The 20,152-nt window shown below is 39.7% G+C and overlaps 1 protein-coding gene across 1 annotated transcript in view; it reads right to left on the bottom strand.

The window, feature by feature from the left end:
• Positions 1 to 582: 582 nt before the first annotated feature.
• cyp17a2 (cytochrome P450, family 17, subfamily A, polypeptide 2) overlaps positions 583 to 20,152 on the bottom strand; it is a gene marked incomplete at both ends in the record, with an annotated part of 69,759 nt that continues 50,189 nt past the window's right edge. Inside the window, one exon of the mRNA XM_084327737.1 lies at positions 583 to 848. Within this exon, the coding sequence (XP_084183863.1) occupies positions 583 to 848 (266 nt within the window). The remainder of the gene's footprint in view (positions 849 to 20,152) is intronic.

The raw sequence follows: 20,152 nt of genomic DNA, 5'->3' as shown, positions 1-20,152 counted from the left end.
TCTCTCAGTCTCTCCCTCCCTCTCTGAACTCTCTCTCAGTCTCTCCCACCCTCCCTCTCTGAACTATCAGTCTCTCTCCCTCCCTCTCTGAACTCTCTCAGTCTCTCTCCCTCCCTCTCTGAACTCTCTCAGTCTCTCCCACCCTCCCTCTCTGAACTCTCTCAGTCTCTCTCTCCCTCCCTCTCTGAACTCTCTCAGTCTCTCTCCATCCCTCTCTGAACTCTCAGTCTCTCTCCCTCCCTCTCTGAACTCTCTCAGTCTCTCCCTCCCTCTCTGAACTCTCTCTCAGTCTCTCCCACCCTCCCTCTCTGAACTATCAGTCTCTCTCCCTCCCTCTCTGAACTCTCAGTCTCTCTCCCTCCCTCTCTGAACTCTCTCAGTCTCTCCCACCCTCCCTCTCTGAACTCTCTCTCTCAGTCTCTCTCTCCCTCCCTCTCTGAACTCTCTCAGTCTCTCCCACCCTCCCTCTCTGAACTCTCTCTCTCAGTCTCTCTCTCCCTCCCTCTCTGAACTCTCAGTCTCTCTCCCTCCCTCTCTGAACTCTCTCTCAGTCTCTCTCTCCCTCCCTCTCTGAACTCTCTCTCAGTCTCTCCCTCCCTCCCACCCCTCCCTTGGTGTAATAATAACTTTATAAGGGAGAGGTTGTAGCACTACCCCCAGGCGCCCCTGCAGGTCGGGTGGGGAAACCCCATTTGGCTGCCGGAAACTCATTCGCTGCAGCAGAGAGGACAGGAAAAGGAACAGCTCCAATCTGGCCAGAGATTCGCCGACGCAGACCCGAGGCCCCGCCCCAAATGGCAGGAAACAGGAAGGAGTGACCCGCTGACCCTGGTCGTCTAGGAAACGCTCTGAGAGGAGAAAGGGGGGAGGTATCATTTTAGGGGGCATTTGGCTGGTCCTCAGAATCAAATGAACAGGTTATATGGTTGATTGATTGATTGATTGAACACTTTATTAACAGATTGCAGAATGGGTACAGTACAGCTCAATACATACAATTGTTAAGGGGATGCAGACCAGAGAAAGGCTTTCGTCTTGTTTACATCAGGGTCCCCCATTTTCAATTCATCATAAGAGAGAGGATAGGGATGCGGTATGTGTCAGTTTATGCAAAACACGCCCCTTTTAGTTTGATGGATTGTAGCCACGCCCCCTTTTTTAGATGATTTATGACCCCCTAGGGCAGGGGTCGGCAACCTGCGGCCTCGAGGCCGCATGCGGCTCTTTAGCCAATCAGCTGCGGCTCCCTGGCCCAACATTTTTTTTTTTTTTTTTTTTTTTTTTTTTTTCTTATTTTGGAGATCGATGTCATACTGTGACACTGAAATGAAAAAATATTTCATCAACTAAGATATTTAGTCAACAAAAGGCTTACCTGTATGCCTGATATGTGGTGCGAAATTTGCGAACAATGAAAAATTTACTTTTTATTTTATAGATTTTCCACAAGTAAGGGAAGGACTCTAATAGAGCTGCATAGTTCAGGGTTTTATTTCAAAGTAGGTCTACAGATGCCAGTGTTTTTTCTCCTTTTCTGTGTTTTATTTCAAAGTAGGTCTACACATGGTATTCTTTTTTCAAAGTGGACTACTTTCTATTTTATAAATGTTCCACAAATAAGGGAAGGACTCAAATATACCTGAATAGTTCAGGGTTTTATTTCAAAGTCGGTCTACAGACACCAGTGTTTTGTCTCCTCTTCTGTGTTTTATTAAAAAGTAGGTCTACACAGCCAGTATTTTTTTCTCCTCTTCATAAGAGTTTGAGGTTTTCCTTTGGTAAAAACAGGTAAAAACAGCAATTAAAAAGTCAAAAATGTTCTTTTTGTTGCTTTATAATTCCATTAATGCAACAAACTGTGTGCTATAAGTATAAAGTATAATAAATCGCAAATTACTTTGGGTATGCAATTGTCAGGCGTTTTATGCTAAATGTGGGGTGTGCTTGGGGATATATAAAACGTTATACACTGTGTTATCTTCATTTTAAGGGTAAATAGGTTGTGCGGCTCCCTGAGCATTTTATTTTGTGGGACGGGGGAAAAGTGGCTCTTTTGATAGTAAAGGTTGCTGACCCCTGCCCTAGGGCTTCTCTGATTGGTCGAGAGGTTTAAGGAGGCGGGACATCCGGTTTTGAGGGAGGGACATCCGGTTTCGGAAGTGGAGGGTCATCTGGTTACGGAATGGGAGGAGTTTTCAGAATGTTTTCAAAATAAAAGTTTTATTTTTTTTTCAAAAAAAAGAAAAGTCCTTCAAAATAAAAGATTCAAAGGTTTTTTTTATTTTCAGATTGTATGTATTCCAAGGTTTTCAGAATATGTATTTCTGTATTCCAAAAGTCTTAAGAATATATCTTCACAATATGTTTTATGTGTATCTTCACAATATGTATTTCCAAGGTTTTTCAGAAAAATACAATATCTTCACAATATGTTTTATGTGTATCTTCAGAATATAGTTTCACAACAATCTTAAGAATAAATGTGTGTGGTTTAAGTTACACAATTAAGAATATATGTATATCTTCAGAATAAAAAACATTTTGTGTATTCCAAATGCTAAATGTAAAATACAATGTGTGTTTTCTTCAGAAAGTGCATTTATTTCAAATGTGTGTGTTTTCTTAATGCCAAAAGCCAAATGTAAAATACATTTTGTGTATGAATCTATTATTCTTCAGAAAGTGCATTTATTTCAAATGGTGAGTGTGTATTTCTTAAGAAAGTGCATTTTCTTCCAAGTGATGTTTGTATCTTAAGAATACCCTCTCTCTGTCTGTTTGCTGTTGGTGTGTAGAAAGAATTCTCCCCTGCTCTGTGTGTCTCCACACTGTAGGCTGTCTCCTCTCTCAAATGTCTCTCAGTAGACTGAAATGAAACGCTGCAGGTTCTCTGAAAATTCTGATAGTGACAACCCCCGTAGCAGTCATAGGAGGCGGGTGAATGACTAGGGCCAATAAGATGGCTCAAAACCATCTGCCAAAAGCAGATTTATGACTCTGCGACTTCTGTAGAAAAAACGGCCCCCAAGGTGGGTGTATGTGTCTGTGTGTGTATTCCAAGGTTTACAGATTAAACATTTAAACTGTGTGAGAATTAAGTTACATAATATAGTTTCAGAATAAATGTAAAATACAATTTCTGTATTCCAAAATTACAAATGTATGTGTCTAATGTGTTTAAGCAAAAGTCTAAATAAAAGAAAATACTTTTGAATCTAAAAAAAAAAAGTGATAACTTGTAACCACAATAAGTATGTATGTATGTATGTCTATATATTAGTTTCTTGGATAAAGACATAATCTTTATACACTTGTGTTTAAGCAAAAAGAAAATTACAAATGTATCCCCTTAATGCTCTTTGGGTGCCAAAGTGCACCATTTCATTAGCATGCATGGGTCTAGGGTTTGAATATATCCTTAATACGGTCCTGTGAAGTGTTTTTATTTAAAATAGATTCTTTAAAAAGGTTGCATTACAGTGTTTTATATTATTCACATTAATTATTACACATATATTACACTATATATGATAGCAAGAGTAGGGCTGAAAATATAAAGTACAGAAAAGATGTGTCTATGTGTCCGGGGTTGTCACCAGCTTGGCTGGCCGTCTGCACTAATACAATTGGCTGTATTAGAGGGTGGGAGAAGCTGGCGGGGTGGGTCCGGGTCGTTGTAAAACAGCGACTCCTACAGTTCGGTCGGGGCGCCTGCTAAGCGCGGATAGGACTTGAGGGGGATAGTGTGATCCTCCCACACGCTACGCCCTCTCGATGAGAATCCGCGCTGCCAGGTGAAAAAAAAGCGGTGATTGGCTGGACGTGTGTCGGAGGAAGCACGTGGTAGCCTCCACTCTCCCAGATGATCTGACTGTGGGGGGTAAGTGCGCAGCGACCAGGAAGGGACTGGGCATTGGCATACGACTAACATTGGGATGGGAGAAAATCGGAGGAAAATGGAGGGGGAAAAAGATAAAAAAAAAATATATATATATCTATGTGTGTCTGTGGGTGTGTGTCTCTGTTCGGGGGTGCGAACAGGGCCCCTTAGGTGCTAAAACACAGCATGGGGGGCGTGAAGATTAGGGCACATGCAAACTCAACACACATTTACAGTCATCATTCAAATGGTTTATATCTTTGTAACATGTACAAGTAATGTATTGTACAACATTATACTCATAGCATATTTTTTGTTCACACAATGTTCACCTGTTTTCACACATATTTTAAAAGATTTCCCCATAAACATGCATATGTCCTAATAAACTAACCTACACTTTGATGAATATTGTTACACCGCTGACAGAGATGTATTATAATTATAATTTGGATAAAAACGTCAACTAATTGACTAAATGTAAATGGTGTAATACCAACTATTTGACAGTTTGGGACACGGTGGTGATTCTTATTTTCTTATTTCGTAAGACTAAAACTAAAATTAAGAGGTTACATGCCATAGAAAGACTCTAGTCTTGTTTACATCAGAGTCCCCCATTCTCTAATTCTAATTCTTAATGTTACATCCAGACATTTAAGACATACCAGATTACAAATACAGCACTGTTTGTGAAAACAGTCCAGAAAATATATGTCTGTCCAAGCTGTTTTAACTGTTTCAATAGGGTATTTTAACCATCTTTAATTAAGACTTATTTTGGATATAGATCACCTCAAGGCCTGAATGTCCATACATTGTAGCAATGGTAAGCCTGCATCTTTAGGTCAACTTCCCCTTACCAACATGCACATCTAACCCCCATTTAATGTCACAGTACCCTGAAATAGCACAGAGTGTGGGGAAAAGGCCTTTTTCAAAATAAAAAACTTTGAAACTGTACACCATTCACCACCCTAGCTGATTTTAAAGTTCCAAATTAAGTACATTTAAAGAATGAGAGGGGCTAATGTCCCTGCATCATTGCATAATGTGGTGTTATATTTTATATTTATGGCCTGACCATCTCCCCCATACCAACATCCTGCAGTTCATTAACTTCCTTCCTCTTTTTTACCCCCCAATGTTTTTTGTATTATTCACATGAATTATTACACATATATTACACTATATATGATAGCTTAGACTTGGGCTGAAAATATAAAGTGCTGAAAATATCTGTCTTTTTGAGGATCTGGGTGTGAACAGGGGGCCTGTTATAGGTGTCAAAACGCTGCAAGGGGGTGTGAAAGTTTAGAGAACGAACAACCTCTGTATATTTGGTGGTAATACTCTGCATTTTACTCTAAACAAAACTAATAAAGTCTGTATTACAGCTAACTCTTTAAGTTTCAATAGTTTGGATTTAATAAATAATTCGTTGGTATGTTCTCTTGAATCTACATTGTGAACTATTCTTACTGCTCTCTTCTGTAATATAAATAAGGGCTTTGCTGTTGCTGTCATTTTGACCATCTAGCTAAAAGAGGGGTCAATGATCGCAAATGAATACATGGTAAAAAGGTCTACCAATTGTCATGCAAGAATGCACTTCTAATATGCTACACACTAGTAATTCAGCCATAATATTTCCAAATAGTATTGTTCTAAACAGTGTATTACAAATACAGTGTATTTGTAGCTAATGTAGACAATAGGCAATTATATAATTGTCACCTGAAAACATATTGTTGTCTATTTTCAAGATAGCTACTTAACCAGTTCATCGCCACCCAGTTCACACCGTATGTTTGTAATTTAGAAATTAAAACGTGATGATCAATCGTATCAAGTGCTTTTTTAAGTCAATAAACACCCCTATTGTGTAATTCCTCTCATCTACGGTTGTGGTTATTTCTTCATATATATTCATTAAGGCTAAGGCTGTAGATCGATTTGCCCTGAATCTCACTCAGTAGGTTATTCTTTTCAATAAAACTATAAGAATCTTGAATCAAGAATCTTGGAAAATTGTGAAAACAAAAGACAATGGTCTGTAGTTGATAAAGATGTTTTTGTCCCCAGATTTAAATAGAGGAATAAGGTAGTGAATTAATAGAATTGTCCCACAGGGATGAGGTTTATCTTATCTAAGTGTGCTAGTGTTTAATAATGTATAGGGACATAGTGTGTAATAGTGTAATATTGTCATAGTGTAATAGTGTGTAATACTGCAATAGTTTAATACATTATTTTTTTTTATTCCTCAAACAGACATGTTCATGTAACTTGCATCAATCCGATCATACTTATTATAATCTATACCCTTAATTTCAGTCACCTTTCAGCCAACTGAGTTGAAGATTTGTATCTTGGTCCAGAGTTTTTTTTTTTTTTACCTACCAGATAATCTGTAGCAGGCTAAATGTGAATAAAACACATTGAAAGCCAGGTCAAGAGGCTAAAAGTGAGGTTGGTTTCTTTTTCAGAAACAAATCGTGCTTTTTTTTCTTTGATTGTCAAGGATAAACATAAATTATAGACATCTAAAATCATGAAACAGGTCGATTTTTAGTAGATTTAATCAATAGTCAGAAGGATAATGCTATTTTAGTCAAGGGTTGAGATATATCACCCCCATGACACATCCCTATTTTGTAAGACAAGCAGTATGATGTTGTAATTTCAGTGATTAGGCTCGTTTGCCTGTATACATTTTTTTAACAATCTGCTTTTGGTGTATTTTTTAGGTGTTTGGTTATGTTTTATCTGTCATTTTGATCAGGTCTAGCTAAAAGAGGGGATTTATGATCTCAAATGACAGGTTTACCAATTGTCATGCATGAATTTCAACTCTAACGTGTTACATAAGTAAAACAGACTATTTGCAAACAACATTGTTCTAAACAGTGTATCTACTATAGACAGTGTGTATTTATATTTTAGCTAAATGTAAAAAAACATGAGAACACAATCCTAGTGAATTCTGAATTTGATGTTTATTGGTTGAATGTCAAGGATAAACATAAATTATAAACATCTAAAACCATGAAACTGACTGATACACTTAAAACAGACATGTCAACATAGTTTTTTTTACCTGTTTGCATAATGATAAGGTATAAAAACAAAGTGCTTCAATACAAATGTATTTTTTAGACGTTTAGTAATATCAAGCCCCAAATGTATTTTCTTTAACCTGATCTAAGCTACATTATACAACTCATTGCTGAATTACTTTACAGTGTCTAGTTTTTTAGCCACACTAAATATTTATGCTCTCAATATTAATGGATATGCATTAAATCCTACACATGATAGGAAATATTCAAACAGCTCAAAGATGATAATTCTAAGGCAAATACATTTTAACTCACTCACCATAGTTAGTGTATAGTATGGCTAACATGTATGAAAGTTGTTGATACAATATTATAATTCATAATAATTTTGCAGAAAAAAAAGCTAAATGCAGTGTATTACCGGCGAGGTTGTGTGCTCCTTGTCCCGATGATTGAAGAAAATTCATTTTAAGAACTATTTAGCATGAAATATCTTAAAACAAAGATGTATTATAACCATGAAAATAATACAATGTTAGGTTTTACCGTGATTATAATGTTCACAGATAGGAATGTATCCTGGATACATTCAGTAACATCATTAACCCTGAACCGACTTGTGAAGTTAGAGATAGGAATGTATCATTCACATTCAATTATCCAAATGTACTCTGTTTGAGTCAAATTTACTCTGTGAAATGTACTCTGCGAAATGTAAGGTGTAGCAAAAACAAATCATATTGTTTCAGTGATGGCCCATGGTTGATAGCTACATTGTCGAGTTGTCTTATTTTGTATTCTTATTTCATTGTATAGTGAATCCAGGGGTATAGTGGATCGATTATATTTTGTTTTTATAATATTTTATAATATCAAAGCATGTCTTATGTTCTATAAAATGTTCTTATATATCTACAAGTCTTATAGAATGATGTAAAAAGAGTTCTACTAATATATTTCACTTAAAAAACTTGTACAGAAAGATACATTTCCGACCCCCGGAGCCCTGTCAGAGTGTATACAGGTTCAGTACAGTATACCACATGCAAATCCCATATGGTCTAGCGGTAAGGATGCCCTGCTTTCATCAGGGAGGCGCGGGTTCGACTCCTGCTATGGGAATAACACCTTTTTCTATACATAGCAAATGTGTTGGTATGCTTTATTGTAACTGTTTGACTGTTTTTAGTGCAACACTACTGTCACCAACATCTAAGAAGGGTCTAGGGTTATCTCCTCAACACTAGGTCGGAGATGCATTTAAGTCCTATCGATAGGTTTTTCCATACCTTTGCAAGGATATGTATGACTGTGCTACATTCATTTATTTTAAATTTGGTGGACTTTATGGTATTTTATGGTTTATTTATGATTGTGATACTTCTTATTGAATTGTTTAAAGAATATGTGTTTAACCCAAGGGGTGATTAATGTATTGTTGGACCTTACAAATATGATTTGATCCCAACAAGTGTTGACATTTCGAAGTTTTAAAGGGATCACATTCACATGGTTCTGGGCGATTTCAACAGCGCGAGTCTTAAAAAGGTGCTGCCGAATTTCTATCAGCATGTGACCTGTCCCACCAGAGGCGAGAACATATTAGACCATGTATACTCGCAATTTAAGAATGGGTACAAGTCACAGGCTCTTAGTCCATTCGGTAAAAGCGATCACGCCGCCATCTTTCTTTTGCCAAAGTACAAACAAAGTCTCAAGCGAACGCCGGTGGTCTCGCGAGAGGTTAAGCGTTGGGCCGTGACGTCAGAGGAGTCACTCCAAGCTGTACTGGAATGCACAGACTGGAGTGTATTCCGTAATAACACAGCCAATATTAACGAATACACCGAAACGGTGATTGACTATGTCTGTACTCAGGTAGAAGAAACAATCCCCTCCACCAAAATTAAAATCTACCCAAATCAAAAGCCCTGGGTAGACAAATCCGTCCGTGAGGCTCTGAAAGTGCGCACATCAGCATACAACACCGGGCTGGTGACAGGCAACATGGAAGAACACAAGATGGCAAGATACAACGTCAGGAGAGCAGTAATAGAGGCAAAACGGCGTTACAGGGATAAAGTTGAACTTCAGTTTGAACAGGCTGACTCTAGAGGCATGTGGCAGGGCCTCAGAACAATGACAGACTACAAAGGCACCCCCCTCAAACTGAACAGTGACATCTCCTTAGCAAATGATCTCAATTCCTTCTATGCGAGGTTTGAGGCTGTGAATAACAACACCAGCCTACAAACCACGGCAATGGGGGGGGGGGGGTCTGCTGATGGAGACTCAGTGTTCAGGGTAACAGAGCATGAGGTGAGACGGATCTTTAAAAAAGAGAATATCAGGAAGGCAGCAGGACCGGACGGCATCCCCGGCCGTGTCCTAAAAGTCTGTGCCGACCAACTGGCCCCGGTATTCACTGACATCTTCAACCTGTCCTTGGAACAGGCTGTCATCCCCACCTGTCTGAAGAAGTCCACCATCATCCCTGTACCCAAAAAATCTATGCCCGCTTGCCTCAACGACTACCGCCCTGTAGCCCTCACCTCCATAGCCATGAAGTGCTTTGAGAAGCTAGTGAAGGGCTACATCTGTTCCTCCCTCCCCATCAACCTGGACCCTCTGCAATTTGCATATCGCCCCAACAGGTCCACGGAGGACGCCATAGCCCATGTGCTGCACACAGCAGCATCACACCTGGACAAGAGGCAGGGGAACTATGTGAGAATGCTGTTCATCGACTACAGCTCAGCATTCAATACCATAGTCCCCTCCAAACTCATAGCCAAGCTCAGGGACCTGGGCTTGAACTATGACCTGTGCCAGTGGGTCTTGGACTTCCTGACGGGCAGACCCCAGGTGGTAAGAGCCGGCAACTGCACCTCCTCATCCATCACGCTCAACATAGGGGCCCCCCAGGGCTGTGTTCTGAGCCCCCTCCTCTACTCCCTGTACACACATGACTGCGTAGCACAGCGGAACAACAACACCATCATCAAATTTGCTGATGACACAGTAGTGGTGGGCCTGATCTCTGCCAACGACGAAAGGGCCTACCTGGAAGAGGTAGAGAACCTGTCACAGTGGTGTCAGGAGAACTGCCTCTCCCTGAACATCAGCAAAACAAAAGAGATGATTGTGGACTTCAGGAGGTCGGGGGTCAAGGACTACAGCCCCCTCAGCATCGACGGGGCACCGGTTGAGAGAGTGAACAGTTTCAAGTACCTCGGAACCCACATATCCGAGGACTTGACATGGACCACACACATTGACAGTGTTGTGAAGAAGGCACGACAACGCCTCTACTTCCTCAGGCGCCTAAGGAAGTTCCAAGTCAGTCAGAAGATCCTTAGGAACTTCTACTCATGTACAATAGAGAGCATCCTGACCGGCAACATCACCTCCTGGTTTGGGAATAGCACTGCACAAGACCGTAGCAGACTACAAAGAGTGACACGTTCAGCCGAACGCACAATTGGAGGGGGGCTTCCCACCCTCCAGAACATTTACAACAAGCGGTGCAAGGGGAAGGCTAAGAGAATTATTAAGGACTCGAGCCACCCGAACAACTGCCTCTTTGAACTGCTGCGGTCAGGCAAGCGATACCGGAGTCTTAAGGCGAGCACAGAAAGACTCAGAAGAAGCTTCTATCCCCAGGCCATCAGGCTGCTAAACGAACAATAATCGCTAAACGAACAATAATCACTATGCAACAACCATCAAATGCACACAGCACACACACCCACACGCACACACTCACTCAAACAAACAACACACTGCAGCACCCACTCTCCACACTTTAGATCACACAAACACACTTACACTTTATATTTATTGATAAAGGATTTGCACTACAACTCGTACACCTACTGTAAATTGTACCTAAATTGCACCTCGTCCCATTTCTCCATTTCTGCCTTGCACTATATAGTATTGTATATTAGTACACTGCACAGTATTGTATATTGTATATTGTATGGTAACTACGTCTATTCTGCATCGAACATTGTACATATGTCTAAACTGAACACTGTGACCTATTTTTTTTTACTTCTAATTTTACTATGTTTTTATTTCATACTTATCTTGTCTTGCACAGTCTCTGGAGCGCAACAGTAAGAAGCATTTTGTACAAAAGTATTCTGTACTTCTGTATGACAACTATTAAAGAAACTTGAACTTGAAACTTGAACATAGCTGAATATAGTTGCACAACAGGATAATATTTGTATTATTACTAGGATGAACTTAAAATCATTCAAAACAATTATTACATAACAATTATTACAATGAAGCGCAGTTGGTTATATTATACATTTTTTATTAAAGAATATTGCAGATCATACTGTAACCTTTTTTATCAATAATATAAGCGTGCATAACATCAATAATGTGATTAATATCTAAAGTTTCTAAACACTTATGATTTTTCAGTTTAAAAGCCGTAACATCCACTATTACGGTGTATAAACATAACAGGTGTGCTCTGTTAAAATGACCATTCATATGATCTAAAATAGTAACTAAGCCATTTTCAGATAGAAGACTTTCATCCTCTGAGAGTGTCTCTATCATATATTGCCAATTATTTAACAAGCCTTTCTCTCTCACCAGCTTCAACATATTTTCAAAAAGCCTTAAGCGCAGGCTATTGACATTCCCGGTTACCCATCGATGTACAATTGTCCCGACAGCTCCGCGGCTGTCACTAAGGCTCTAAGAGTAGCTACTGCGATTGGGAATTGGAGGGTTTTTCTTCTAGTAGGACACAGTCTCTTAACCGTACCCCCGGTTGGGGATGGCAGTCCTGATGCTATGTTGGTTACATCAACGAGAGGTATTTCTTCGGGGTCAGGGTGGAATACATCAGATTCTGATGTAGGAGGGGTGTAGCAGGGGCTATTAGGAGGGACATCCATATGCCTGACGGGGTTTGGCGGTGATGAATCCGGCGACGAAGTCTCCCAAGGACCCGTGTACCAGGGGCTATTACGAGGAGGGGAATCCATCCACCTGACGGGGTTTGACGGTGGTGAATCCGGCGATGAAGTCTCCCAAATCGTTGAAAGAGGGCTGTAACTAGTCCTAGGGGTGTCTAGGAGGCTTTGCAATGAAGGAGTTATAGTTGAACCAAACATAGTTACGGGTAATGTCTTAATTTCCTCGTTTGGAGCGTATCGTGGAAACAGGCTATCTAGTGTATCCGAGGCACGCTTAGAAGGATCAGCCTCCTACCAAGCAAAGTTTGATCGCTTTGAAGTAGGGCCACCGAATCTATAACCGCCAGCGGGTAGTGTCTCAACATCGTCAGGCGTGTATAGTGGAGACAGGCTATCTAGTGTATCCAATGCAGAGTTAGCAGGATCAGTCTCATGTGTCACATACAAAGCCATGATTGCTATCTAAAAGTACAAAATGCGCTGTAAGTCTTTTTAAAGGAGGATTTAGGCTTGACACGCCCCATCCTCCGCCCCTTCGCTGAGGGTCAATCGCACTCCATCTCCGATTGATTCGGTGTATGGGAATAGACATCTTTTTAAATGAACCAGGTCCGTCCTCACCTTAACCCCTGCGTTAGTAACCAATCCGCAAGTCCGAAGACATTCTAACCAGGCCGTTACCGGTACTGAGAAGAGGATATACTCATGACTTGTATTAAGGAACCTTGAGAAGTTAGATTAGTCTCTACACCAAAAGCCAGAGTACTTTTTATAGATATCCGCCCGTAATACACATACCCGTAGTCTATTGAGCTTATTACCAGGGTGAATATATGCCCGTCTTTAAGCGTTCTACCCACTAATCCATCCATAGCCTCATACGAATCTTTTTTCATTTTCCAAAATTCCGTCTCCGATTGGTCTATCTCAGATCTTCTTCCAACACCCTGGAAATTCTCCAAGGAGGTCTTGTAGAAGACAACTCTCTCAAATTTAACATCATAACAGAATCCGAGGACCCCATCCCTGAGGGGCCATATCTCTTTATAAAACACGCTACCAAATTTGGATGGTGCAAGTAACTCGGCCTTAAAATGCGCTACGAGGGCTGACATGCGTATAGTAGATGTAGCTAGGCTGCTCGCCATTTTTCTTTCTAGGGTCTCTCTAAGAGGGAACTCTCTAAATATATAGGTTTCTATCCTACACATCTATAGCGTCATACAGACCCGTCCGCAGCTTCATCCCCACCCCCAAACAGAAATACACACCCTATATCAGCTGTTGTTTAAAGTATCAGGATCGTAGCATAGGAAATGGGGAATTTCTTCAGTAGGACTACCAGCTGTATTACGAGCTCTATAAACTATGATATCGCATTGCTTTTAAAGCATGCTATAGCTAATAAAGTCAACGATGCCCACTTGTACACTGTAAACGGGAATGTCAATAGCCTGCGCTTAAGGCTTTTTGAAAATATGTTGAAGCTGGTGAGAGAGAAAGGCTTGTTAAATAATTGGCAATATATGATAGAGACACTCTCAGAGGATGAAAGTCTTCTATCTGAAAACGGTTACTATTTTAGATCATATGAATGGTCATTTTAACAGAGCACACCTGTTATGTTTATACACCGTAATAGTGGATGTTACGGCTTTTAAACTGAAAAATCATAAGTGTTTAGAAACTTTAGATATTAATCACATTATTGATGTTATGCACGCTTATATTATTGATAAAAAAGGTTACAGTATGATCTGCAATATTCTTTAATAAAAAATTTATAATATAACTAACTGCGCTTCATTGTAATAATTGTTATGTAATAATTGTTTTGAATGATTTTAAGTTCATCCTAGTAATAATACAAATATTATCCTGTTGTGCAACTATATTCAGCTATGTGAATGTGACTTGTTGGGATCAAATCATATTTGTAAGGTCCAACAATACATTAATCACCCCTTGGGTTAAACACATATTCTTTAAACAATTCAATAAGAAGTATCACAATCATAAATAAACCATAAAATACCATAAAGTCCACCAAATTTAAAATAAATGAATGTAGCACAGTCATACATATCCTTGCAAAGGTATGGAAAAACCTATCGATAGGACTTAAATGCATCTCCGACCTAGACCAAAATTATTATGAATTATAATATTGTATCAACAACTTTCATACATGTTAGCCATACTATACACTAACTATGGTGAGTGAGTTAAAATGGATTTGCCTTAGAATTATCATCTTTGAGCTGTTTGAATATTTCCTATCATGTGTAGGATTTAATGCATATCCATTAATATTGAGAGCATAAATATTTAGTGTGGCTAAAAAACTAGACACTGTAAAGTAATTCAGCAATGAGTTGTATAATGTAGCTTAGATCAGGTTAAAGAAAATACATTTGGGGCTTGATATTACTAAACTTCTAAAAAATACATTTGTATTGAAGCACTTTGTTTTTATACCTTATCATTATGCAAACAGGTAAAAAAAACTATGTTGACATGTCTGTTTTAAGTGTATCAGTCAGTTTCATGGTTTTAGATGTTTATAATTTATGTTTATCCTTGACATTCAACCAATAAACATCAAATTCAGAATTCACTAGGATTGTGTTCTCATGTTTTTTTACATTTAGCTAAAATATAAATACACACTGTCTATAGTAGATACACTGTTTAGAACAATGTTGTTTGCAAATAGTCTTCTTTACTTATATGTAACATGTTAGAGTTGAAATTCATGCATGACAATTGGTAAACCTTAGTCATTTGAGATCATAAATCCCCTCTTTTAGCTAGACCTGATCAAAATGACAGATAAAACATAACCAAACACCTAAAAAATACACCAAAAGCAGATTGTTAAAAAAATGTATACAGGCAAACGAGCCTAATCACTGAAATTACAACATCATACTGCTTGTCTTACAAAATAGGGATGTGTCATGGGGGTGATATATCTCAACCCTTGACTAAAATAGCATTATCCTTCTGACTATTGATTAAATCTACTAAAAATCGACCTGTTTCATAATTTTAGATGTCTATAATTTATGTTTATCCTTGACAATCAAAGAAAAAAAAACACGATTTGTTTCTGAAAAAGAAACCCAACCTCACTTTTAGCCTCTTGACCTGGCTTTCAATGTGTTTTATTCACATTTAGCCTGCTACAGATTATCTGGTAGGTAAAAAAAAAAAACTCTGGACCAAGCTACAAATCTTCAACTCAGTTGGCTGAAAGGTGACTGAAATTAAGGGTATAGATTATAATAAGTATGATCGGATTGATGCAAGTTACATGAACATGTCTGTTTGAGGAATAAAAAAAAATAATGTATTAAACTATTGCAGTATTACACACTATTACACTATGACAATATTACACTATTACACACTATGTCCCTATACATTATTAAACACTAGCACACTTAGATAAGATAAACCTCATCCCTGTGGGAAAATTCTATTAATTCACTACCTTATTCCTCTATTTAAATCTGGGGACAAACACATCTTTATCAACTACAGACCATTGTCTTTTGTTTTCACAATTTTCCAAGATTCTTGATTCAAGATTCTTAGATAGTTTTATTGAAAAGAATAACCTACTGAGTGAGAGTCAGTATGGATTCAGGGCAAATCGATCTACAGCCTTAGCCTTAATGAATATATATGAAGAAATAACCACAACCGTAGATGAGAGGAATTACACAATAGGGGTGTTTATTGACTTAAAAAAGCACTTGATACGATTGATCATCACGTTTTAATTTCTAAATTACAAACATACGGTGTGAGCTGGGTGGCGATGAACTGGTTAAGTAGCTATCTTGAAAATAGACAACAATATGTTTTCAGGTGACAATTATATAATTGCCTATTGTCTACATTAGCTACAAATACACTGTATTTGTAATACACTGTTTAGAACAATACTATTTGGAAATATTATGGCTGAATTACTAGTGTGTAGCATATTAGAAGTGCATTCTTGCATGACAATTGGTAGACCTTTTTACCATGTATTCATTTGCGATCATTGACCCCTCTTTTAGCTAGATGGTCAAAATGACAGCAACAGCAAAGCCCTTATTTATATTACAGAAGAGAGCAGTAAGAATAGTTCACAATGTAGATTCAAGAGAACATACCAACGAATTATTTATTAAATCCAAACTATTGAAACTTAAAGAGTTAGCTGTAATACAGACTTTATTAGTTTTGTTTAGAGTAAAATGCAGAGTATTACCACCAAATATACAGAGGTTGTTCGTTCTCTAAACTTTCACACCCCCTTGCAGCGTTTTGACACCTATAACAGGCCCCCTGTTCACACCCAGATCCTCAAAAAGACAGATATTTTCAGCACTTTATATTTTCAGCCCAAGTCTAAGCTATCATATATAGTGTAATATATGTGTAATAATTAATGTGAATAATACAAAAAAGATTGGGGGGTAAAAAAGAGGAAGGAAGTTAATGAACTGCAGGATGTTGGTATGGGGGAGATGGTCAGGCCATAAATATAAAATATAACACCACGTTATGCAATGATGCAGGGACATTAGCCCCTCTCATTCTTTAAATGTCCTTAATTTGGAACTTTAAAATCAGCTAGGGTGGTGAATGGTGTACAGTTTCAAAAAAAAATTATTTTGAAAAAGGCCTTTTCCCCACACTCTGTGCTATTTCAGGGTACTGTGACATTAAATGGGGGTTAAATGTGCATGTTGGTAAGGGGAAGTTGACCTAAAGATGCAGGCTTACCATTGCTACAATGTATGGACATTCAGGCCTTGAGGTGATCTATATCCAAAATAAGTCTTAATTAAAGATGGTTGAAATACCCTATTGAAACAGTTAAAACAGCTTGGACAGACATATATTTTCTGGACTGTTTTCACAAACAGTGCTGTATTTGTAATCTGGTATGTCTTAAATGTCTGGATGTAACATTAAGAATTAGAATTAGAGAATGGGGGACTCTGATGTAAACAAGACTAGAGGCTATGGCATGTAACTTCTTAATTTTAGTTTTAGTCTTACGAAATAAGAAAATAAGAATCACCACCGTGTCCCAAACTGTCAAATAGTTGGTATTACACCATTTACATTTAGTCAATTAGTTGATGTTTTTATCCAAATTATAATTATAATACATCTCTGTCAGCGGTGTAACAATATTCATCAAAGTGTAGGTTAGTTTATTAGGACATATGCATGTTTATGGGGAAATCTTTTAAAATATGTGTGAAAACAGGTGAACATTGTGTGAACAAAAAATATGCTATGAGTATAATGTTGTACAATACATTACTTGTACATGTTACAAAGATATAAACCATTTGAATGATGACTGTAAATGTGTGTTGAGTTTGCATGTGCCCTAATCTTCACGCCCCCCATGCTGTGTTTTAGCACCTAAGAAGGGGCCCTGTTCGCACCCCCGAACAGAGACACACACCCACAGACACACATAGATCTTTTCTGTACTTTATATTTTCAGCCATACTCTTTAAGCTATCATATATAGTGTAATATATGTGTAATAATTAATGTGAATAATATAAAACACTGTAATGCAACCTTTTTAAAGAATCTATTTTAAATAAAAACACTTCACAGGACCGTATTAAGGATATATTCAAACCCTAGACACATGCATGCTAATGAAATGGTGCACTTTGGCACCCAAAGAGCATTAAGGGGATACATTTGTAATTTTCTTTGTCTTTATCCAAGATTATGTCTTTATCCAAGAAACTAATATATAGACATACATACATACATACATACATACATACATACATACATACATACATACATACATACATACATACATACATACATACATACATACATACATACATACATACATACATACATACATACATACATACATACATACATACTGTTGTGAAGGATCAGATTAAACCGAATATATATATTTATTTATGGATATATATTTAATAGTATTTGTATATCATTTGATATCCCTTGTATATTCTTTGTACATATACACTGAATATCCCTTTAGTCTACTACAGCCCATAATAGTTCATTCTCTCATTGGACAAGAACCTGGCGCCAGCAGACAGGCCCCTTGAGTCAAGTTCAATAGTGCCGACGAACATGTCCCAACTAGCCCCGGTTCCGCGTAGGAATACGGCTACCGAAATACGAATGGTACTATTTGTTCACCGTGCATATAAATAGGGCGCAAGTAAAGTAGAACTTTCTTTTAGTCCATTAGTCCTTTACCCTCCAACCTAGTAACAGAGATTGGACATTCAGTGTTGATTTGCCTACGAATACTCATTTGCCTTACAAGTGCATTCAAATCATAAATGTAATTAAGTGAATGTTGTATATACCTTTTGCTATATTAAACCTTCAACTGTTATATTTGTGTGGACCTGGTTTCATATGTGGGAAAGTGTTCATCATACTTAGATATCGTGTACTGGATGGCCAGAAGTTAAAGTACATCAAGCGGTAGTGGTTTAATGATACCATACTTATCAATACAGTCAGGGAATTGTACCCCTCAGTTACAATTGGTCCTTCGAGCCGGAGGGTAACTAGTGTAATATTAATATAGTGTTATTAATATTGAAATGGCCTATGATGAACACTCCACGAAACGGTCCTCCTAACGTAGAACGCCCGCGGCGCAGACGACAGACACCTCAGTACTTAGAGGATTACGCTGTCAGTCAACTACCTAGCCTTCTACAGACGGTAAACGCGGTAAAAGTAGAAAGTAAAATTATGTCTGACCTTAACGACCAGGTTACCCCGACCACAGAGGCCCTAGTGGGTTCTAATGTAACTGACCAAGCTCACGGTGGGGACCAGGAGGGAACAGACATGCCTTTACCCCCCGCCAATACCGAAGAAGTAGTCCCCGACCAGCTCCGGGAGGAAGACAACCCTCCAGAGGTGGAACCCTGCACGGAACAAGATGAGGAGAGCGCCGAGGAGATAGAGCTCCAGGACTCCCCAATGAGGACAGCCAGGAGCGGCTCACCTCTACAAGCGTCTTCCCCCAGCGAGGCGGAGAGGATGCTGTCACAGGCGTTCCTCGTCAGCCTGACAGCCTCTACCGAACGCGATCGACTCCAGAGTGAACGCGATCGACTTCAGGGTGAACGCGATCGACTCCAAACACAGCAACGGAGCGAAGAAGAGCACATACGCCTGGAGATGAGACGCCTTCAGACGGAAGAGAATATGGCAAGAGACCGGTCCGACCACCAGCGCGCCGCTGACGGTGCCCAAAGAGAAGCAGAGCGCGACATCGCTCTCATCCAGCGCGACAGACTACAAGCCGAGCGCGACAGACTACAAGCCGAGCGCGACAGACTACAAGCGCAGCTAATGGAGCAGCTGATCACCAGGGCAACACCCTCTCCCTCCGCCAGGGGTTCAAGGGCCTCGTCGAGACAACAGTCAAGGGCAGCATCCCCTAACCGACCAAGCGACCCTGAACTTGACCACCAGAGAGAGCCTATACCCCCCGCAGACCCCCTTCCCCGACCGGTCCAAGCGAGACCCAGCTACAAGGAAGGAGCAGCATACACTGCGGAGAGGCTAAATAAACGACTACAGGATCTAGAGGACCTGACAGAAGAAGAAGAGGGAGAGGAGGAGAACCAAGCCCGACGACAGCACAGTACTCCACCGGACCAGGAGGTCCAGTACAGCCCAGGCTATACCCCCGCGGCGCTGCGCTACAGACCCCCGACTCTATTCACGGGTGAGCATGACGCACGACCAGCCCCGAGGAACAGCACCTGGACCAGCGGGCCATGGTACCCTGCCGGTACCAGCCCACAGAGAGGCGCAAGAGGAGACTCGCCTAGGAGGCCTCTCTCCCAACGCTCACCGATGTGCCAGCCATCCACGGCGTCATACATTGGCACACCGACGTTTCCAGACTTCACCCATGAGAATCGAGCACAGTACACGGAGCTCCGGATGTGCTTAGAGACAATGATGGTGGATGTCGTTGACGAACGCCACAAGTATGCAATATTACTGAAGCACCTGAAAGTACCCCGAGCGCACAATATAGCGCTAGCCTATGCCACCTCTACGACCCCATACACCGCGGCTCTAGCAGCGCTGGACCAGAGATATGGACGTATATGGGATTACGTAATCCAAGAGATAAGGCATATTGACCGCCTACCCCCAGCAACAGACAATCGCTCACTAGACGACCTGTCTATAAAAGTGCAGTC

This window comes from Notolepis coatsorum, assembly GCF_963971535.1.
Source record: "Notolepis coatsorum genome assembly, chromosome: 1".
Taxonomy (NCBI): domain Eukaryota; kingdom Metazoa; phylum Chordata; class Actinopteri; order Aulopiformes; family Paralepididae; genus Notolepis; species Notolepis coatsorum.
The sequence above is the reverse complement of the archived record's forward strand: the minus strand, read 5'-3'. Positions and strand labels throughout refer to the sequence as shown.